At 44.6% G+C, this 23,303-nt stretch overlaps 1 protein-coding gene across 1 annotated transcript in view; it reads left to right on the top strand.

The window, feature by feature from the left end:
• The window catches only part of TMEM132C (transmembrane protein 132C), a 443,620-nt gene that overhangs the window by 351,645 nt on the left and 68,672 nt on the right, over positions 1–23,303 (top strand). The window contains exon 4 of the mRNA XM_069558655.1: positions 1,322–1,505. Coding sequence (XP_069414756.1) covers positions 1,322–1,505 — 184 coding nt within the window. The remainder of the gene's footprint in view (positions 1–1,321; positions 1,506–23,303) is intronic.

Here is a 23,303-nt window from a genome sequence, read left to right as displayed (position 1 = left end):
ATTGATTCTTTTGATTCAGTAGCTCCAGAAAACCTCTCCCATTTTCCCATCTCTAACCTCCTAAAACAAGGGCTGGCAAACTTTTCCAGTAAAGGTCCAGATAATGAATACTTTAGGCTCCTAAGGATATATACTACCGACATAATTACTCAATCGTGTGCTCATAACACAAAATCAGCCAGAAACAAAACACAAACAAGTAGGCAGGGCTGTAATTCCAAAGAAACCATTTACAAAAAAACAGGCAGCAGGCTGGATTTGGCCGACAGACCACAGTTTGCCCATCTCTGCCCAGGAGAAATCTCCTGGTGTCTTGTAATTCCATACTCAACTCCCCAGCTGAATTAGAGGAAAATGTTGTTGAGAGCACAGAGCTGGGAATTGGAAGACGTGATTCTTGCTCAGCCTTGCTCTAACTCGGGTGCGACTCTCTGCAACCTCGTGGACTGTAGCATGCCAGGCTCCTCTATCTTCCACTATCTCCCAGAGTTTGCTCAGATTCATGCAGGTGGCTCAGTGGTAAAGAATCCTCCTGCAAATGCAGGAAACATGGGTTTGATCTCTGGATCAGGAAGAACTCCTGGAGAAGGAAATGGCAACCCATTCCAATACTGTTGCCTGGGAAATCCCATGGACAGAGTAAACTTTTTGACTAAATGGCCAGATAATGAATGTTTTAGGCTTTAGCCTGGTGGGCTATAGTCCATGGGGTCACAAAAGGGTCAGACACAGCGACTAAAACAAAAACAACAGCAATGGAAGCCAGGTAATGGATCTAAAATAATTAAATCTATGGGAGATTCTACATTCAGCTTTTTCTGCCTCTAACTAGCTGTGCAGTTATGCATGAGTGATTTATGCTACTTGGGCCTTCATTTTGTCATGTGAAAAATAAAATCTTTGTACTGTCAGCCATTTCCAAAGCATCAGAATTGCTGGGACAAGCTTGCTAAAAATACATATGAAAGAAAAAAGTGAAAGTGTTAGTCCCTCAGTCGTGTCCAACTCTTTGCAACCCCACGGACTGTAGCCTGCCAGGTTCCTCTGTCCATGGAAATTCCCAGGCAAGAATACTGGAGTGAGTAGCCATTCCCTTCTCCAGGAGATCTTCCTGACTCAGGGCTTGAACTCTGGTCTCCTGCACTGCAGGTAGATTCTGAACCACCAGGGAAGCCGTGTCAAGTCCCCGGTGCTATGCCTGAAAAGCATTTTCTTTGTCCTTATATTCTAGTTATAATTGTGAGGGAGTGAGCCAAGGGATTGAAAGGTTTTGCCACCGAACAAAATCAACTTAAAGCTCTTTTCCTTTGCTCTCTTCCAGAAGCAGCAGTTTATTCAGTGAGGTTGTGCAGATGAACTTTGAAATCGCCAGCTTCAGCAGCCTCTCGGGGAGCCAGCCCATCACCTGGCAAGTGGAATACCCACGGAGGGGAACCACGGACATCGCAGTGTCGGAGATCTTCATCAGCCAGAAGGACCTGGTTGGCATCGTGCCCTTGGCCATGGTAAGACTTTTGTGAGCATGGATGCACCTGCATTCAGCTATCTGATTGCACCTTGATGTCCTTCTTAGCTTCCCCTGGATTGTTGGCTGCAATTGTTTTATGGGATGTTTGCGTTCAAAGTTTTCCATCTTCCTACCTGCTTGGACAGAGAAGGCAATGGCACCCCCACTCCAGTACTCTTGCCTTGAAAATCCCATGGACGGAGGAGCCTGGTAGGCTGCAGTACGGGGGGTCGCGAAGAGTCAGACATGACTGAGTGACTTCACTTTCACTTTTCACTTTCATGCATTGGAGAAGGAAATGGCAACCCATTCCAGTGTTCTTGCCTGGAGAATCCCAGGGACAGGGGAGCCTGGTGGGCTGCCGTCTATGGGGTCACACAGAGTCGGACACGACTGAAGCGACTTAGCAGCAGCAACCTACTTGGAAGTCGTTACTTTTCATTAATCCAGCCTTTCTCAACTTCAGCTAATTTTATACTGGCTTTATGACATTTGCTATTTCCCTGTGCCAGATATATAGTATTTACTTACTTCTTCTTCTCAAAGTCTACACCAGTTCTTTTTATTTCTGTTCCCCTTTTATAAGGAAGATTTAAGCCCCTACCTTATTAGGATGAGTGTGGTTTGCTGCTGCTGTAAATCACCCCCAATCTTAGGTTCCTCGTGCAATCTAGGCTCTTCTTGCTCTTCAGGCTTAGATGATAAGGGACTCTGTTCCAGGCAGTCCTTCTGGGATCTAGGCTGATGGATATGTCATCATCTTGCAGCTAAAACGGCAGAAACAACACGGCCTTCTTGGAGGCAAAGACAGAGAAACAGTCCGAGTCACATGCAAGCTCTTTTAAGCAATGGCCAACAAATTACAAGTGACACTTTCACACGCATCCTTGGACAGAAGGAGTCCCCATGGCCCCATCAGATTTCAAGAGGGCTGGGAAACATAGGTGCAGAGGAAAAGTTAGATGACTACCCTGGTCTCTGTCTCACTGCACAAGAAATCAACATATAATTGACGCAAATAGAACACAGCACAAATACATTACTTTCAAACCCCAGTTGCCAACTTCCCTATACAGCTGGAAATGAGGAAGGGATAGAGAGAATGGTAAGGGGCTAGAAGGATCACTCACCCACATCTGCCAAGCCCTGAAACTATTCTCAAGAGCCATTCCTAGGCTTGTGCACAAGCGTTCAGACCCCCTTCTAGGAGATGTAAAGAGGATGGCATTTCAAAGGCATGGGGAAAGTGTTCTGAAGTGTAGCTCCAACTGTTATTGCCAGAATTCACTTTCACGGACATGGAGTCTGGTGTGGATGTTCAAAAACTGATTTCTGTTCAGCTTTGGTGCCTCAGCCAGTAAAGAATCTGCCTGCCATGTGTGAGACCCTTGACCTATCCCTGGGTTGAGAAGATCCCCTGGAGAAGTAAATGGCAATCCACTCCAGTATTCTTGCCTGGAGAATTCCATGGACAGAGGAGCCTGACAGGCTACAGTCCATGTGGTTTCAAAGAATCAGACACAACTGAGTGAATAATTGCATTAGAAATTGGAATGAGCAGGCTTTATTGACACCGGGTTAAGGAATATATCAGTTAGAATTCTTTGAGTTACATGTGACAGAAAATCCAACTCAAATTGGCTTAAGCATGTTGAGTTCACCAGCTCAGGTAACTTAAAAAGTCTAGAAAAGTGTTTCTCAGATGTTAACGTGCATATAGGTCACCTGACAATTCTCTTCAGATGTAAATTCTTGTTTAGGAGGTCTGGGTTGGGTATTTTCTTAAAGTTCCTAAGTTATGCCAGTGCTTCTGGTCAGTGGAGTACAGGTTGAGTATCAAGTATGGAGTGTGTGTGTGAGTGTGTGTGTGTGCAAATGATGTCATCATGGAAGGTGGCTCCTTGTCCCCTCTAAGCTTTGTGCTCTTCTTGGCTAGAATCAGTGTCCAAGAGACTCTGTCCTAAGGTGGCCCCTGGTAGTGCCAGGCTGATATATTCACAGTATTATATCCATCAGGAAAAGAGTGAAAACTCATTGCCAACCAGTCAAGCAAATTCTTAGGACTGCGCTGATTGGAACTGATTGGCTGGCTTGGGTCATGTATCCAAGCTGAGAAGCCAATCATGGAACCCAAACAAAATGTGATGCTCTACACCTTCCCCTGGAGCATGTTTGGGATCAGACTAAGAGCTAGTAGGCATGGGGCATGATGGGAAAATCTGATTCCACTGAAAGGAGGAATGGATGCTAGTCAGACATAGCAACAGACATACGCATAGGAGGTATTCTCTACTATAGACTTCTCTTGACTTTTCATGTCCTAGAAAAGAGGCCTCAACAATCTATAGCCCGTGGGCTAAATTCAATTTCTGCCTGTTCTTGTGCATCATGCAAGCTAGGAATTTCTTTTTCATTTTCAAATAGATACATTCTAAATGGTTACATAAGTAGTTTGTTAATCTACTCAGTTTTGCCTCTTGGTTCACAAACCCTAAAATGTTTTCTATCTAGCCCTTTAGAGAGAAGATTTGCAGCCCTATGTTAACATAAATTATAGCCTATAAGTGCTTAGTTTTTACCCTATTTCAAAAAGATAAGACATCCAGATACTGTGAAAAGTAAAGTCATTATTAGGATATGAGATATTATTTTGGCCACAAGAAACCCCTCTTTGAAGCAAGGTATTATTATTGTTGTTTGTGTGATTTTGTAATACCTTTAAGGTAAAATGAAATGATGACTTACACACCAGAATCCTATCGTTTGCAAATAACTGTAAAAGAATTCAAACTGTTTGCATCCAAGTAACCGCAGAGTGGCTGACCACACAACGGAGTAGAGTTCAGAGTTCTGATGGCTAGATTTGAACTCATGTGATGCCATTATTTTTCTTCCCCTCAAATGTACAATTTAACCTCAACTCTGAAAAGAGATGTGAACAATTAGCAAGTAGAGTATAAAAGCATCAGTTTGGAGTAATTTCTATTCTCTTATTTTCTGTTTTTTCAAAGTTTATTCTAGAATGAGCTTTAGTACATTAATAGGCAATTGAAATAGAAATTTTTACTTGGAAGAAAGTAGCAAATTAAACTGCAGCTTGACTGAAGATGAGACATTTTAAAAAAACTGAATAAGAGACAAATCTTTAGGTCATCTTTAGTAGCCAGTAAGGTCTTTGAAAGAAATGAATTCCCCCAATTGTTGCTTATTTTAAAGTAAAGCAAACTGCAGAAAGGCAAAACAGATGATTACCAAATCGAAAATGGGCCTCTTTGGGGAAGTTCTCTTAGAATCAAGCCTTCTCAAGCCTCTTCCTAAATCCAGGAAAAAAAAGCCATGAGCCCACTGATGAGAGTTTCAGTGACCTTCTGTCTCACTTAGCAGCAGCTTCTAACTCCCCGTGAATAAATGAGATGGAAGGAGCAGAGGACAGGGCCCTCAACTCTCTAGCAGACTGATCCTTCTGGGAAGGAGCCCCCTGAATCACACTGCTCACTCCTTACAGCATCCTAAGTCAAGAACTTGGCCCTGCAAAGCCTTCTTTTGTCCACCCCACTGTCACTTACTTACTCAGCGATGTGATCCTCTCTTTCCGCAGTGGCAGGAAAGCTTCTGGGTCCAGTTCCATGGGCTTCGAGCATCTCCCACCCCTCCAGTTCCCCCTGGCCAAAGCGCTAACATCAGCTGGGGCAGGAGAAGGGGAGGGGTCTGGCTGCAGAGACCAGGACCGAAGGCTGTCCGGGACAGCCTGGGGCCAGCGCAGACTGGGAGCTGGAGCCGTAAATTTAGTTCTTGGTCTTCCGTTCTTCTTTGATGTAAGAAAAGAGTACTCACGTGTCTAGTTGAGACCCTGTGAGCAGAAGCCAGGTGCAGACCTCCGTGTGGCAGTTTCTGCAAGTTGGCAGCACAGATGTGGAGATGCCAGTCTCTTTTCAGGATAAAGAGATGCAGAATCCACTTGACCTCACCCTGAGCTCTTACGACGTGCAGACACTGTGGGTGTACGTTGTAATCCATCCTGAAGAGTCAGCAGTAAGCAGACAGGTCTTTCACTCGGAGGACTGACACTCGGGGCCAACAGACAGCAAATAAGAAGCTATTTCTTAAGCGCTAAGACCAGTCATGAGATGAATGGCAATATATGAAGATACATGAAGACAAATAAGGCCGGACAAGGGGATGGCATGTAACCATTTCCCAGTTCTGTTCACATCTCAAAGTTTCTCCCTGTAGTTTATTTAAAAATACAAAGCTGGGGGAGTGTCCCAGTGGTCCAGTGGTTAGGGCTTGGCGCTTTCACTGCCTGGACCCAGGTTCAATCCCCAGTCGGGAAACTAAAATCCCACAAGCTGTATGGTACAGCCGAAAAAAAAAACCAAAAAAACAAAAAAATAAGTAAATTTTACAAACATATAAAGCTAAATTTTATGCCAGCAAGAACAAGAGCCCCTAATTTTGACAGGTGTCAGAAGAGACCCTTTGTTCCAGGACCCAAGTGACTTTATCCTGGATTGACTTTCCTGGGAAGTGGCAAGATTTACTGAGAATTTTTAACAATTTCAAATGATTATCATTTTCTACCTTTGCAAACTTAGGATGAAATATTCCCTGACCCCTGAAATATGGTGAGAACTTGGGGTTTTTTTTCTTCCGTCAAGCTTTCAAAATTCCTGGATTGTGCCCATATCTCTCTGCATAAAATCAAATTTAAAATAAAGTGGCTATCACTTGGGCTGTTTAAAGGAGAAATTGCTACTTGTTCTCAGGCCTGCAAAGTGATGATCTTAATCCTCACCTCTCCAGGGTGTCACGGAGATTCATTAAGGTTTGAGAGATGCTTGGAGCTTCAGGGCAGAAAGTGCAGCAGGAAAGGATTGTGGGGAAAGAGATAGCAGGGTCTGCCCCCCTCTTCTGCCCTGCTTTGCCCTGATCTGGACCCTGGGTGCTGACTCATGTGGACCACAGCCCTAGCCTCCCTTGCCCTCTGGCTTCTGGTGGGGTTTTTAGCCAGTGGGAGGTGTTGATGCCCTAACCCCCTTCCACCCCCATCCCACCCTTTGTCTATGAATATCATCTTATTTGGAAATAGCATCTTTGCACCTGTGATTAAGCTAAAATGAAGTCCAAGGGAATTTTCTGGTGGTCTAGTGGTTAGGACTCGTTGCTTTTCACTGCAGGGTCCCAGGTTCAATCCCTGGTCAGAGAACAAAGATCAATTGAAGCCAAGTGGTATGGCCAAAAAAAAAAAATTGTTCTTCATTTGAAAAGTGAGGTCCAAAATCCAATGACTGACGTCCTTACAAGGAGAGCTAGATTTGGACATCTGGAGGAGACCACGGGGAGGAAGGCCATTTGAGGAAGGTGACAGAGCTCAGAGGGAGGCGTGTACAAACCAAGGAAAGCAAAAACTGCCAGCAGCCTACAGAGTCTAGAACAGATGCAAGGAAGGTTCTCTCCTAGTGCCTTCAGAGGGGGGCTTCAGAGGGAGGCTTCAGACACCTTGATTTTGCACTTCCGGACTGCAGAATCCCAGGAGAATTTCTGTGGTTTTAAGCCACCCAGTGTGTGGTACTTTGTTACGGTAGCTCTGGAACACTAACCCAGCATTGTCCCTTGCCCTCTTGTTCCATTCCTAATCCCTCCCTTCCCTCTGGCTGCACATCTACCAGGGGCATGGTCCTCTCTGCATACAGCTCTGTCCTGTTTGATTCTCCTGTCTCTGGGTACCAGTAACTGGGCTGCTTACCCCAGGCTCCCAGCTGGGATGGGCATCTGGGTGTTCCACCATCCCTGTACCCTGGATGTTTCCCCTGATCCTGCCCACGGCTCTGTCATCACACGCTCCCCAGTTCTACTCCATTGGGTGGACCATCTGTTTTCAGCCAGGATGCTGAGGGACACTGAAGGTTAGGGTTAAGGATACAGGCTCCAGACTCCTTCCCAGAGGATACCCAGTGATTATCCACAGTCTGTGAGGGAGTGATTAAGGTATCTCACTGGGGAATCTGAACTCCATAGCTGGACTTCACCCAGCGGCATCACATGGCTACTTCTCTGCATCCTTTGCCGTTGCTAAATTCAGAGAACTGGACGTGGGGAATGGAATGTGCATTCACTAGCCTGTGGCTTTGCAGAAGTGCTCTTGGTCCCCCTTGTCAATCTACAAGTGATGGATGACTTAACTGTGCTCTGAGGTCTGTGGGGAAGCGTGTTAGCAATATCCTGTGTTGGCAAAAGGCGAAGACAGGCATTCACTCTAGAGAACCAAGGGACATCTCCTTTGATGGGGATGGGAGAATATTATTTTTAAAAAGACAATGAAAAAATAATGTGTTCTTATTTTCCCGAACACCTTGATCTCCACGCTCCTTCTCCAACTTGAAGATTTTACATTTCTAATTCCCTCGGAGTATTTTAAGGATGGCTTTGATGCTCTTGGCAATTGAAAAATGTTTGCTCAGTTGAAAAATAACTATATGAGCAGAAGAAGTGTTTCCTTGTCACAGCTGGAGATTTACTTTGGAATTCAATTTTAAAGTATCCCTCCCTCCAAGTCACCAGTGCAGATTTGTGTCTAAAAAGCTGATCTATGATTAATCTGAAGCTGTTTTGACAATGGTTTCAAGGTTGCTGATTAATTATCCAATACATGGTACCTTATTCACTGCCTGCCACAAAGAATATGCTCCAAAAATATGATTATGATTGCCATTCATATTTTTATCATCATTATCTGATCTTGGGTTTCCCCATCAATAAAAGGAAGGGATGGGAATAAACAATCAATCTAGTCTCTTCCAAGTTTATACTTTGCCTCATTTTACTTACATTATGCATATAGAAAGTAAAAGTTGTGCTCTAATTTTAAAGATTACATAACTTCACTGGGGATGAGAGACAGAGATGGAGAGAAAAGTGATGCTGACCTAGGAAAATTAGTTGGAGGGACTCACAGGCCAGCACTGTCTTCTTCCTTACCCTGAATGTCAGTCAGAGCCCATGTACCATAAGAACAGAGCCCTGAAGAGAAAATCAGAGCTCAGCGCAACTAACTGCCAGACCATAGTACACCAACTTCTCATTTTTACTATGTCCATCTACCACTGAGTTTATCATTGACTTAATATTTTCTCTCATCAGAGAACAATCTAGGAATTGAGAACCAACTATGTTGGCCTAAGTCCCAGCTCTTCCTTTGAATGACTGTGTGACCTTCAGTTCAGTTCAGTGCAGTCATTCAGTTGTGTCCGACTCTTTGCGACCCCGTGAATTGTAGCACGCCAGGCCTCCCTGTCCATCACCAACTCCCGGAGTTCACTCGGACTCTGCCTTGGACAAATGCAAATGATAATATTTTGTTCTTTTTCCTGACTGAGTAATATTCAATTGTGTACTTGAACCAATCTTTACCTACTCATCTGTCGATGGAATTTAGGTTGTTTCCATGTCCTGGCTATTGTGATAAGTGCTACAGTGAGCATTGGGGTGCATGTATCTTTTCAAATTATAAAGATTTTATTCTGAGCAGGATTCTTAGGCTTCACCAGCCAGTGAGAGATGCCCATGACCCAGAGATGGCTAAGAGCTACTGCTGCAGAGAATTAAACCTTCACCCCAACTTCTCCAGCACCCCCACCTGCAGGGAGAAGGATGCACCACCATCTCCTTATTAAGTACCTACTGTGTGCCAGGCATGGTTTTATTATTTTTAAAAAAGATTTATTTATTTGGCTGCACCAGGTCTTAATTAAGGCATTCAAGATCTTTTAGTTATGGCCTGTGGGATCTAGTTCCCCGACAAGGGCTGGAACCTGGGCCCCTGCATTGGGAGCATAGAGTTAGCCACTGGACCACCAGGGAAATCCCCAGGCAAGGTTTTAGATGCTGCTGGGCGCGTCCCCACTCAGCATCTTTGCCCTTGCTGAGCCCTCGATCCCCTGCCAAAAGGCTCCTCCATCCCTGCATGCCTGGTTCCTGCAGACTCAGCCCCGACTTCATCCCAAGAGGGTCCCCCTCCCCCATAACATCAAGAGCTGCCCCCTGACACCTCATACTGTCATGTTCCCATATCTTAGTCTCCTCGTATCTGATGGAATTCCTCTTTGATCATCCCCAACACCGTCTTTCTTACATTTTGTTTCTGTATTCATCATAACATAAACCCTGCCTCCACCAGCCCCCCCCTCGATCTGGAATGTTGGCTCTGTGACAGCTAGGATTTTGTCCCTATTTCATTTGGGCCTAGAGTCCTTTCCTGCCCATTCATTCCATGCGTGCATGCTCAGGCATTCAGTCATATCTCACTCGTTGCGACCCCATGGACTCTAGCCCACCAGGCTCCTCTGTCCATTAAAATTTCCAGGCATGAATATTGGAGTGAGTTGTCGTTTCCTCTTCCAGGGGATCTTTCCAACCCAGGGATTGAACCTGCATCTCCTACATCAGCAGGTGGATTCTTTACCGCTGAGCCATCAGGGAAGCCCCTTTTCATTCCATCTGCCATTAAATATTGGCTCTGAGCCAGCTGTGTGTCAAGCTGGGGAAACAGCAAAGAACAGTCCCGTGTACAGCATCCCAGGGATTATCTTGCAACGTCCACTTTGAAAGCCCCCTGCGTGCCTGGGTCCCTTGTTTCCTCTGGTTGCCTCTCACTTAAGATGGTGAGTTCTGCGGTGCAGACGCACCCCTGCAGCACCACGCATCTGCTCAGTCCCAGCGCCCAGCATCCGAGGAGGCCGACCTCCACCTCCAGAGGGTGCTGGGTCCTGGTCAGCTCCACAGGAAGGAAAGCGAGAGTGGCCTGGAAACTACTGAACAGGATAGCACCCTGCATCTTAAAGACTCCCGGTGGCCAATGAGATGCTACAACAGAGATAATGAATTGTGGGAGCAGAATTCTACTCCCTCCCTGCTGGCTCCCCTAACCCCTCTGATGTGGTACCCACCCATCTGTGCTGTGTTTCAAACTGGTCTCCGAGGCAGCCGCGTCCCCTGCCTTACAGCCACCAGCCTCATCCAGGCCACCGCCATCTCCCTGCCTCTGTCCTGACCCCCAACAGCTCCTTCCTCTCATTGAGAACCTGACCAGATGTCTCTCCGCTGGGCAGTCACTCTTCTGATAACTCCTATTGCACTTAACAAAAAGAAGGAAAGAAATACAGTGAACCTCACCAAGACTGAGGCAGCCCTGAATATCTAGCCCACAGCTGCTCTCTGATCTAAAGACCTTTCTCAGGATTTCCTTGGCAATCCAGTGGTTGAAATTTCACCTTCCCATGCAAGGGGCGTGGATTCAATCCCTGGATTGGGAGCCAAGATCCCACATGCCTTGCGGTCCAAAAAAACCCCCCAAAAACGCAAAACATAAAACAGAAGCAATATTATAACAAATTCAGTAAAGACTTTTAAATGGTCTACATCAAAAAGAATAAACTTGAAAACTGAATAAGCGAAGAGACCACCTCCCCTTCCACTGCATTCCAGCCCCAGGGCCTTTCCACCAGCTGTTTCCTGTCTGGATCTTCCCTCCGGATTCTATATTGCATCTTTCCCCCACATTATACAGGTCCCTGCTTAAATCTTCCCAGACTGATTTTAGTGATTCCATCTTCTCACTCTTTGCCTCCTGAGTATCTTGATTGTCTTTCACAGCAAGACAGAAAATCGCATATTTATTTACCTGTTCATTGTCTGATTTTCCCCACTGGCATGTCAGTTCCAGGAGGGCAGAGACCACTCTGTCAACACCATCGAGAACAATGCCTTGCACCCAGTAGGTGCTTGATAAGGAACTGTTGAATGAATGAATGACCCACTGCATCTGTTTTCCCCACTTAAGTGTAAGCTCCTCGAAGTTAAGGACTCTTGTCTCTTTCATCAGCGCCTGGCGCTGCCCCTGCCAAAAGGACACCACTCCAAAGTACTTGTTGCCTAAATTTCTCCAGCCAAAAGGAAGATGTATGATTCTCATTGTTTGCTGAGTGCAGGTTACTGATGCCAAGGCGAACATTCAATAACTGTCAGCCCTTCTTCTACAGCCTAATAATTATGTCAGCCCTTGCAACAGGTTAGAGCACTCATCTAGGAATGAATTTACAGTTCATTTGCAGTAATTGTCATACAAGAGGGAAAAAGGAATATTTTGGAGGGAAAGCAGAGAAGATGTGTCTGTAATGGAAGTAATGAATTCTCTGGAGCTGTTTCAATCACCTTTACAAATAGACTGCGTATTTAGACCTGCTTTATAGTGTCATCCACTCACTTTTTTTCAGATGGGGAGAAAGTTCAATGGCTACTCAGAGTCTTTTGTTCAGCTTTAGTTCATAAATTTGAAGAATTTAAAATCAATTTGTGGGGACTTCCCTGGCGGTCCAGTGGTTAAGACTGCACTTTCTGCTGCAGCCAGGTATGCGTTTGGTTTCTGGTTGGTAAACTGAGATCACGTATGTTTACGTAGCCAAAAATAAAATAAATGCAAACTGTGAACTGTGAAAGGAGTGTGGATTGTGCTGTTTCCATGGTTCTCAAACCTGAGAATGGTAGACATCACCTGGGGGCCTTATGAAAACATGGATGGCCAGCCCCACTCCAGGGTCTGGAGGTTGTGGGTAGACCCCAAGACTTTACACTTCTGACCATTCCCTGGTGACACTGATGCTGCTGCTCCAAGGACCACTGCCCTGCTTCAAGGCTTCTGCTGCTTGGTTTTCCCTTTGCAACACCCATCTCTCCCCATCACGATGTTCTGTGTGTGCTTATTGGCCAGTCATCTCTATGTGGGTAAGTTCTTGGACTTGTTCATGGCTGGGTCCTCAACTTCTAGAACATTTCTCTGCACCTAGAGATATTCAGCAAATATCTCCATTGAGTTAATGAGTTCTGATAATGTATAAGGACTTCCCAAATGGCTCAGTGGGTAAAGAATCCACCTGCAATTCAGGACACACAGAAGATGCAGGTTTGATCCCTGGGTCAGGAAGACCCCCTGGAGGAGGGCATGGCAACCCACTGCAGTATTCTCGCCTGGAGATTATGGACAGAGGAGCCTGGTGGGCTATAATCCACAAGGTCACAAAGAGTTGGACACGACTGAAGCAGCTGAGCACCACTCAAAAATGTATATACCTTCTGCATATGCTACACATTAGTAATTTCAGTTACAATCTGGGAGGAAAGAGACGTATTTAGAAGCTTATAAAGCGGTATTGTCCTGTGAAACTTCCTGTAGCAATGTTCCATATCTGTACCACCAGCTACATGGAGTCCTCGAGCACTTCCAATTGGCTAGAGTCACAGAGGAATTGAATTTTTAACTTGACCTAAATTTAATTCATTGTAATGTAAATAGCCACATGTGGCCAGTGGGCCCTTTATCAGATGGAGCAGTGATACAGGGGATGGTGATGAAGATGATTGGATGGGAAGGGTAGGTCCAGATTCTGTCCTGCTGTGAGTCCAAACCTTTCCATTACTCTTCCTCTGTTCAACCCTCAGTGTAGCTCCTATGGGACTGTTCAGTAATGGGGCAACATTTTTTTCCATATTGTATATGATCTGATCTGATTTGTTAAAAAGAAAAGGCATGATGAAAGATCTTTGAATTCCTTGTGCTTTATCAGCATAGTTTTGGAGCAGATGTGAAGAAACAAGTTCCACTGACTTAACCCAAAGGGAGAGTTAACTCCATTGTCCAAAGGCTTCAGGCAGAGTTGGATCCAGGCGCTCAAACAATATTTCTGACCATTTATCTTTTTTTCCAAGTTCTGCTTTTCTGTCTGCAGACCTTCCTTTTCAGGCAGGATTTCCCAAAGGTTACTGCAGGCTTCCATTCAAGTAACTTAGCATCCCTAGGAGAAAGGCTGCCTTTCCCCCAACAGTTCCAATGGAAGCCTCAGATCTCATCCCAGGTGACACTGATTATGATTGGCCAGGCACACTGTGTGTGCCTCAGAATAAGGCCAGGTCCAAAAAGAACTACAAATAGTTGGAGGGGAATGGGGGAAGGATGGATCAGGGGGCTTAGCACACAAAGCCCAAGAGATACCAATTACAGAGCTTCACAGACACCCCAGGCAGGGCTCAGCTTACTGCTGCCTTGGTTTGTGAGTCATGACTCCAAGGAATGAGCACTCAGGAAAAGGGTGAGCCTCAACCTGGGCTACACATCGACTTTCACAGCCTTTCATAGAGCTTTGATCCTCTCAGCCTGCATTCTGCCTGGCTCACCTTTTGCCCAGCGTTATAAACACAGAATAGAGGATAAGGGGCAGTCAAAGGCTAACCTCCTAGACTGTGGCAAATGCTTGGACTCCAATCCCAGCTCCACTACTTTTTGAGCTGTGTGATCATGGGCAAGTCACCTTACCCTCTGTGTGTGTGTTTCCTCACCTGTGAAATGGAGATAATGATAGTCCCTACCTCACAGGGTTGTCATGAGGATTAAACCAGATGATGCATAGGAAACCCTCAGAAGAGTGCTTTCTTCTCTTTGTCTTCATGTGCAGTAAGTCGTGCCTGACTCTTTGCGGGCAAACCCATGGACTGTAGCTCGCCAGGCTCCTCCGTCCGTGGGATTTCACAGGCAAGAATACTGGAGCAGGTTTCCATTTCCTTCTCCAGGGGATCTTTCTGACCCAGGGATTGAACCCACATCTCTTGCATCCCCTGCATCAGTAGGTGGCTTCTTTACCAGCTGAGGTACTGGGAAAAGCCCAGAAGAGTACCTGGCACATATTAAATGCTATATAAATGCCAGCCATTATTATTGAGGAGTAGCCATTGTAATAGGAGTTTCATTCATTAGCTCCACCGCATTCATAGTAAAATGCCTTATTTACTACCCAAGTGCAAATTCCTGTTATTTGTTAATCCATACAGTCTGTTAATGTTCTTTTTTTGCTTCAAGTACATACTCCAAGTTCATTAATATTATGCACATTCCTGCCCTGATACATCTGGTGGAACCATGCCCTTAATTACTGTGTGAGTAGAAGAACAAGAGGGTTTCTTTTGTGGTTTGTTCTCTCCAAAACTATGAAAATGAGTAGATAATAGAGTCAGAGGAGCACTCCAGAGCATGACAAGCTCCTTTCTCTACCCTTCAGGTGTGTGCACAGCACCGAGGAGTTAGCTGATAAGGACATCCCTTCCACGCTTAGTCTTGCATTTCATTCCTTCTTCCCGTCAAATGCTTCTCCTTGGATCTTTGTGAAATACTTCTCCTTAAGTTCTGCCTGCCCTTGTTCATCAGTTGGCAGAGTGTAGAATGGGAATCCTTGGGCGGGGTGGCCCCTGAGACCCTTTCATGGAGTCTGAGATGAAAACTATTTTCATAATAATACTATCAGTTCAGTTCAGTTGCTCAGTCAGTCCGACTGTACTATGCTGCTGCTGCTGAGTCGCTTCAGTCGTGTCCGACTCTGTGCGACCCCAGAGACGGCAGCCCACCAGGCTCTGCCTTCCCTGGGATTCTCCAGGCAAGAACACTGGAGTGGGTTGCCATTGCCTTCTCCAATGCATGAAAGTGAAAAGTGAAAGTGAAGTTGCTCAGTCGTGTCCAACTCTTCGCGACCCCATAGACTGAAGCCTACCAGGCTCCTCCGTCCATGGGATTTTCCAGGCAAGAGTACTGGAGTGGGATGCCATCGCCTTCTCTGACTATACTACAATAGCTATCTATTGATGTATGACATAAAGAAGGAAATGGCAACCACTCCAATATCCTTGCCTAGAGATTCCTGTGGACAGAGGAGTCTGGCGGGCTATAGTCTATAAGGTTGCAAAAAGTCTGACATGACTAAAGTGACTTAGCACGCATTGATATAGAACAGATTATCCCAAGATGCAATGGCTTAAAATAACAAGGGGCCAGGAATTCAGGGCCATCTCTGCTGGACCAACTCTCCATCTCAAGGTCTTTCATGAGTTTGCTGTCCAAGTGTCGGCTGGAGCTGCATCATCTGAAGGCTTGAGTGGGGTTGGAGGACCCACCTCCAAGGTGCCTCATTCCCACGACTGACGAATTAGGTCTCAGCAGGAGGCTTGAGTAGCCTCACAACATGATGGCTGGCTTCCCTCAGAGACCAAGGTGGAAACTGCAAAGCCTTTTATAAAAGACTCAGCAGACACACACCGTTGATTCTCTGTATTATATTGATTACATCAACCATCTCTGATTCAGTGTGGGAGAGGAATACACAAGGGTATGACTACCTGGAGGCAGAGATTACCGGGGGCTGTTTGGAGAGACTGGCTCTCCAAGTTGTGATGATGTGATTTGCTTTATCCACTCTCTTTCTGTCTGTGTGAAAAGGCATAGAATGATGTCCTCCTTTCTTGTCTTTGAGTTTTTTATTGTTATTTATTGAAGTATAGTTGATTTGCAACATTCTGTTCATTTCTGCTATACAGAAGAGAGACTCAGTTATACACATATATATGTTTTTTTTTAATATTCTTTTCCATTATGGTTTATCTCAGGATTTAATCCAGTACCCTGTGCTATACAGCAGGACCTTGTTTATCCATTCCGAGTGTAATAGTTTGCATCTGCTAATTCCAAATCCCCAGTCCTTCCTTCCCCCACTCCCCTTGCTCTTACTCCCCCTTGCTGCTGCTGCTGCTGCTAAGTCGCTTCAGTCGTGTCTGACTCTGTGCGACCCCATAGACGGCAGCCCACCAGGCTCCCCCGTCCCTTACTCTCCTCTTACTCACAAGTCTGTTCTCTATGTGTGTGAGTCTGTTTCTGTTTCATAGATAAGTTCACGTGTGTCATAGTTTAGATTCCACACATCAGGGATATCACATGATACTTGTCTTTCTCCGCCTGACTTATTTTTATTTAGCACGATAATCTCTAGGTCTATCCGTGTTTCTGCAGTTGACATGGTTTCATCCTTTTGTATGGCTGAGGAATAGTCCATTTATTCCATTGTATATATGCACCACATCTTCTTTATCCATTCATCTGTTGATGGACGTTTAGGTGCTTCCATATCTTGGCTGTTGTGACCAGTGCTACAGTGAACATTGGGAAGTGAATCAAAAGGAATTAGAGTTTTGTCCAGAAGGATGATGTCGTCCTTCTAACAGCTTATGAGATGCGTGCTTTTGTCATCCTGAGCTTTCAGAACTCTCTACTTAAATTTCTAATACAATAAACATTGATCAGCATAACCTACATAGGCAACAGCTCTTTTTGTTGTTATTTAGTTGCTAAGTTGCATTCAACTCTTTGAGATCCCATAGACTTCAGCACGTCAGACTCCCCTGTCCTTCACTCTCTTGCAGTTTACTCAGATTCATGTCCATTGAGTCAGTGGTACTAACCATCTCATCCTCTGCCTCCCACTCCTCCTTTTGCCTTCAGTCTTTCCCAGCATCAGGGTCTTTTCCAATAAACCAGATCTTCACATCAGGTGACCAGTGTATAGGAGCTTCACCATCCTTCCAATGAATATTCAGAGTGATTTCTTTTAGGATAATGGTTTGATCTCCTTGCAATCCAAGGGACTCTTGAGTCTTCTCCAATACCACAATTCAAAAGCATCAATTCTTTGTGGCCCCTCTCACATCTGTACATGACAGGTCCCCAATAATTTTTAAGACTGTAAATAAAAGGACCCAAAGACCAAAATGTGTGAGAACCCCTGACCTGGTGAGGAGGGCTGGAAGAAATGGGTACTAGTAATAAAAGGAGGTGTTTAGGTAGAGTTAAATTCCAGATTTTATCTTCTTGACCAAATAGTTCTTTACAGATGTGTAAATTACGTGTGAACAGAGACTTTTTTTTTACCTTAAATGTAAATGATTTCACATATTTTATTTTTTGCCACTTTATTTTTTTAATTGAAGGATAATTGCTTTACAGAGTTTTGTGGGTTTTTGTCATACATCAATAAGAATCAGCCACAGATACACCCATGTCCCCTCCCTCCCAAACCTCCCTCCCATCTCCCTCCCCATCCCACCCTTCTAGATTGTCATAGAGCCCCTGTTTAAGTTCCCTGAGTCATACTGCAAATCCCCATTGGCTGTCTATTTTACACATGGTTTTGTAAATTTCCATGTTACTCTCTCCATACATCTTACCCTCTCCCTCCTCCCCTCCCCCTGTGTCCATAGGTCTGTTTTCTAAGTCTCTTTCTCCACTGCTGCCCTGAAAATAAATTCATCAGTACCTTTATTCATTATTTACCTTTCCAACTAGAAACCTCTTCACATGACCTTTCCTCCAGAAAAATTCGTGATTAATGATTAATATTCTCAAAGCAATGGGAAAACAGCCAAGGGCAGATGTCAAGTTATCTGTGGCTTCATATACAGAATGACCTGTTGATTCATTCATGGAACAAACATTCATTGAATGTTCACAATATGCCAGGTGAATGTTCTAGACTTTAAGCATAATGACAGAACCAGATAACCAAGGTTGCTGCTGACATGCTCCATGAATCAACATGCCCTTCATTAATGAAATCACAAAGGAAAGAGGGTGGATTTAGAAACTAGTCTTCTCCGTCTGAGCAGAGATAGCTGTAAAAATACACATATGCTTCCTCTTCCTAATTCATGATGTTCTGGGCAGAGTCTTCATGCAAATCAGAAAGAGGTGCCCTTCCATAAGACACTCGACTTCCCTCTGTCAGAAAATCGACCATATCTGCGATGTGAACGTGGAGCCCTTGTGCAGTGCACAAATTGCCCAGCTGTGCTTGGCAGCCCTGCCTGAACCCATCCGCAGACCAAGTAAAACTCACTATTCTTAGTTACAGGGAAAAGGATTCTGTTCTATCTGTTGTTCATTCTGTTAGTTTCCCGTTCACCCTCATTTTAGGTTTTAGCACCAAACTAGAGATTGATTTCTGCCTTGCCTGTGCCTGAGTCTAAAGTGACAGTCATTTGTGGCTCGAGGTTCTCGGTATGCCTTTTACTTCTTCGCCTCCCAAAGGGGCCTTGGGAAGGGGGGATTTACTAGAAAACTAGTATGTGAGCAGTATGTAATTCCTTTTCCCAACCACTACTGTCGGGTAGTCATAGCTGCAGAAACTGTCTTCACTCTTGCTAATAAATACTGGGTTGGGTGGGTGTATCTATCACCCACAGAAAAAGAATAAATGATCCAGTTACTCAGAGCAGGAATTTTAAATCACTCACTGTCATCAGACCTAAAATTCACTAACAAATGTGAATAGTATTCAGATACCTGTTCGCATAATGTTAAGAGGCTCTAAATAACAAACTCTAAAATACTGCATTGTGTCCTGCAATGGAAAGGAAAAAACAAAACAAAACCAGTTTTCCGAAAGCTTACAGAATCCCTGTTGTGCTCAAGTACAGAATCACTGAAGCCAGAGTCCCTGCATACTAAAAAATTCTTGAAAGCAAAAATGAAAGGAATTGTTAATGGTATTTCATTTTCAAGAACCTTAGGTGGGTGCAGATTTGAATGAGAATTAATCTTGGTATTTTACTTTATAAATTAATATAAGAGCGCCTAGATGAAACGAGATTTTTTTTTGTCTCCATCTAGATGTTGTCACAGAGTTTAAAAAGGTCAAAATCAGCACATTCATTTATTTTTATTGAAAAGTGTTCCCTTTGCCTTCCAAAACATATATCCGGGAGCATTCTCGCTTTCCCTTTGAGGGGCCACCTGCCACCAGGTGACATAGGAACCCCTGAAACTGATCTCCATTAACTAAAAGCAAGCTGCAGTGAAGTTATAACCCCTCAGGACTGCGGCATATCATCCTAAGAGCCCTCGGCAATTTGTAATTCTGGATATAGAGAGAACTTCTGAGCAGCCATGGCAGATCGAGGGGGTGTCCTTTCCACAGAGCACAGTCCTACCATGCCGCCTTCTTACCCAAATCCTGCCCTTGTCCACAGATTGTGGGAAGACTCAAAGTTTAGGACAAAATGTATACTGCACGTGGTGCATTCAAGGACCCTGGAAGGAGAGACCAGCTACCTCCTGAAGCCCCCATGAGCCCCACTCCCCTCACTGAACCTCCCCATCTCAGCTCCAATATTCCCCTTGCCCAGGTTGGATAATCATTCTTCCCTCTAACCAATCTAGAATCTCAGCGATGAGCTGAGAGGCTGTAACTATAGTCTAAGGTGTTTTTTTTACCATAACCTTTGTAAAAAAAAAAAAAAAAAAGATTGATTGATTGATTGATTTTAGGTCTTTGTTGCTGCTGCAGGCTTTCCCTGGTTGCAGTGAGTGAGGCTACTCTCTAGTTTCAGGGAAGCCCCTACCATAACCTTTTCCAGATTATACTTGCTGACTCATTTTTAAGGTGTCACCTCCATGCTCTCTCTCTGCTGTACAATCCTGCTTCTGGGGGACACAACAAACAAAATAAAGCCTCCTCAGCTACACTCATCCCCATTGGGATCCCACATTGGACACAGAGTGGGAATTCCCAGAATAGGGCTTTGCCAAGTTCACTGTGAATATTTGCCTTTCCGTGGCCTGATTTCTCTGCAAGCTTCTGTGTCTAGGTAGGGACTCTGGAACTTTCAGAATAAGCAAACAAAAAGGTCACCAGTAATTTGGGGGCTGATTTTAATTGAGATTATTTATGACATGAGTTTGGAGAAGGCAATGGCACCCCACCCCAGTACTCTTGCCTGGGAAATCCCATGGATAGAGGAGCCTGGTAGGCTGCAGTCCATGGGGTCGCTAAGAGTCGGATACAACTGAGCAACTTCACTTTCACTTTTCACTTTCATGGTTTGGAGAAGGAAATGGCAACCCACTCCAGTGTTCTTGCCTGGAGAATCCCAGGGACGGGGGAGCCTGGTGGGCTGCCGTCTCTGGGGTCGCACAGAGTGGGACGCGACTGAAGTAACTTAGCAGCAGCAACAACAAATGACATGAGTTTCCTACTGAAGGACACCATGGGAAATAGGAGAGTGCCTTCCTTTTTTGCACAATCTCCAGAAGCTTCTAGCTTAACGTGAAGCTAGAAGGAAGGTAAAGCTAGAAGGGAGGTGAAGCTAGAAGGGAGACCTGGTTTGGGGTGCTTTGTCCTCAGTTCTGCAAGAAGGGACTGGATACCCTTCTTGGTTCTGTGAGTGGCCAAAGGCTAGACAGTGCGTTGTAACCCCCATTCCCTGACATCTGCTCAGCACTCTACAGTTTATAAAGGACTTTCCCATATTTGGCCTTGTTTCATGTTCCTCAGTGTCATTCATGAGAATCCTCTTTGAAGGCAAACCTCACCAGTCATTGTTGTTGTTCAGTCGTTCAGTTGTATCTGACTCCGTGTGACCCCATGGGCTGTAACCCACCAGGCTCCTCTGTCCATGGAATTCTCCAGACAAGAATATGGGGGTCAGTAACCATTCCCTTCTCCAGGGGATCTTTCTGACCCAAGAATCGAACCAATGTCTCCTGCATTGGTAGGCGAGTTCTTTACCACTGAGCTACCTAGGAAGTGCAGACATCACCAGCATCCCTCTGAAAATGTCGTGTCATCCCAAGGCGCCTAACCCGAGGATCAGAGGCAAAAACTATCAACAATTCCCAGAAATTAGAACTGCCCCTGTTTTGGTGAATCTCTGAAAGCCGAGTTTACTGTATCACATTGAGATCCATTTCCATGATGATAGTGATTAATCCTTACTGAGTGCTGGCCCTGTGCTAAGTGCTTCAGAGTCATTGTTTCATTTTATCCTTAGAGCAGCTGCTTCCTCAGTGTCTGAGCCTATATTATCTTCAACTTATGGGTGAGGACATTGAGCTAATAATACTAATGCTAGCTACAATATTAGTATTGTAGCTAATACTCTTGCAGTTACATGGGTTGGAAATGGTGCAAGTGGAGTATGAACCCGTATCTAACTCCAGGGTCTCTCTTCTTCACTTTCATACTTCATCCTGGAAAAGACTGATGGTAGAAGGATGCAGAGGAGGAGGTGAGTGGTGATGAGGCTATTGATGATAAGTGGTGGTGATGGTGATGGAGGTGGAGATTGTGGCAAAGGTGACGATGATGATAGTGATGGCGAGGGTGATGATGGCAGTACCAATGGTAATGATGGTGATAATGATAATCGTGAACATGGTGATGTCGTGAGTATCATGGTGGTGGTGATGTGCTGATGATGTTGATTCTGGTGAGAGTGATGATGGTAGTGATGATGGTGGTGATGGTGGTGATGATGGTGATGATGGTAGTGATGGTGGTGGTGATGGTGGTGATGATGGTGGTGATGGTGATGATGGTCTTGGTAATAATAGTGATATCATCATTGAGAATAGCCAAAAGTCAGATCTGATGAATGAGAAAGTTGGAGAAAGAGAATGGTGTCTTGGATTCAATATCAGGACTCAATAAAGAGAAGAGATTTACTTCTTTCTTTTCTTGTGTCCATACCTTCACTCTGAGAGTAGTTCTCAAGGGTGAGCAACCACAATATCCTGTATATGGGTACCTCAGAGGAATAGACTGGTCCCCCAGTACAGTGACCAGCCATGTCAGAAGACTCCTAGGATAGGGGACTTTCAGTTTTAAAACTGAGACAGTCTGGGCAAAACCAGAGTGAGTCGGTTACTCTTCCTGCCAAACTGACTTTAGGGTTACAAACAGTCATGGTCTGCTGTAGTTATTTAAAGACCATCTTTTTGCTTTATGATTTCCTGGTGGCTCAGATGGTAAAGAATCTACCTGTGATGCAGGAGACCTGGATTTGATCCCTGGAACAGGAAGATCCCCTGGAGAAGGAAATGGCTAGCCACTCCAGTATTCTTGCCTGGAGAATTCCATGGACAGAGGAGCCCGGCAGACTACAGTCCATGGAGTTGCACAGAGTTGGACACTGCTCAGCGATTTACTTTTAACTTTTGTTACTTTACAAGCAGAGAGTCTTAAGACTCTGTTGACTACAAGCAATGAGATCAAACCAGTCAATCCTAAAAGAAATCAGTCTTGAATATTCTTTGGAAGGACTGATGCTGAAACTGAAGTTCCAATACTTTGGCCACCTGATGCGAAGAGCTGACTCGTTAGAAAAACCCCTGATGCTGAAAGATTGAAGGCAGGAGGAGAAGGGGATGAATGGAGGATGAGATGGTTGGGTGGTATCACTGACTTCATGGACACAAGTTTGAGCAAGCTCTAGGAGTTGGTGATGGCCAGAGAAGCCTGGTGTGCTGCAGTCCATGGGGTTGCAAAGAGTTGGACATGACTGAGTGACTGAACTGAACTGAAGGACTGTAAGAAGTCCTTTGTCTGAATCCAGCCTGAAAGTGAATTTTATTTGGTGTCTATATATATATATATCACTTAGGAGATTTCACACAAACGAATAAATCCATATTTCTGACTTATCTCAAAAGAATCAGAAGATCTGGAAATCCATGGCCCAAATTCTTTTAGGCAATAACTAACGGAGTCCTTTGGATTAGCATGAACTAGGGTTCATAGTAGTTTCTACCAAATCTGTTTCACCTATTTGTTTTGCCTGCCCAAACTCTGTAGGCATCTCAGTTGAAATAATGCATATAATTTGCACAATGCTTGGCACTTAGGAAGTACTTGGCTATTTTATTTTGATTCCTCCTAAGTAGTTATACCTCTCAACTCAAGAATATCACAATCCTTCAGCAATAAAAAGGCATGAAGTGTGTTGCATATTACAACACGTTTTAACCTTGAAAGCCTCATGCTAAGTGAAAGAAGGTAGTCACAAAAGACTCCATGTTATATAATTCTATTTCTGTGAAATGTCAGACTAGCTAAATCCATAAAGAAAAGAAAGAAACTTTATTGTTGCCTGGTCTAGG

This window comes from Ovis canadensis, chromosome 17 (genome assembly GCF_042477335.2).
Source record: "Ovis canadensis isolate MfBH-ARS-UI-01 breed Bighorn chromosome 17, ARS-UI_OviCan_v2, whole genome shotgun sequence".
Classification (NCBI taxonomy): Eukaryota; Metazoa; Chordata; class Mammalia; order Artiodactyla; family Bovidae; genus Ovis; species Ovis canadensis.
The sequence above is the reverse complement of the archived record's forward strand: the minus strand, read 5'-3'. Positions and strand labels throughout refer to the sequence as shown.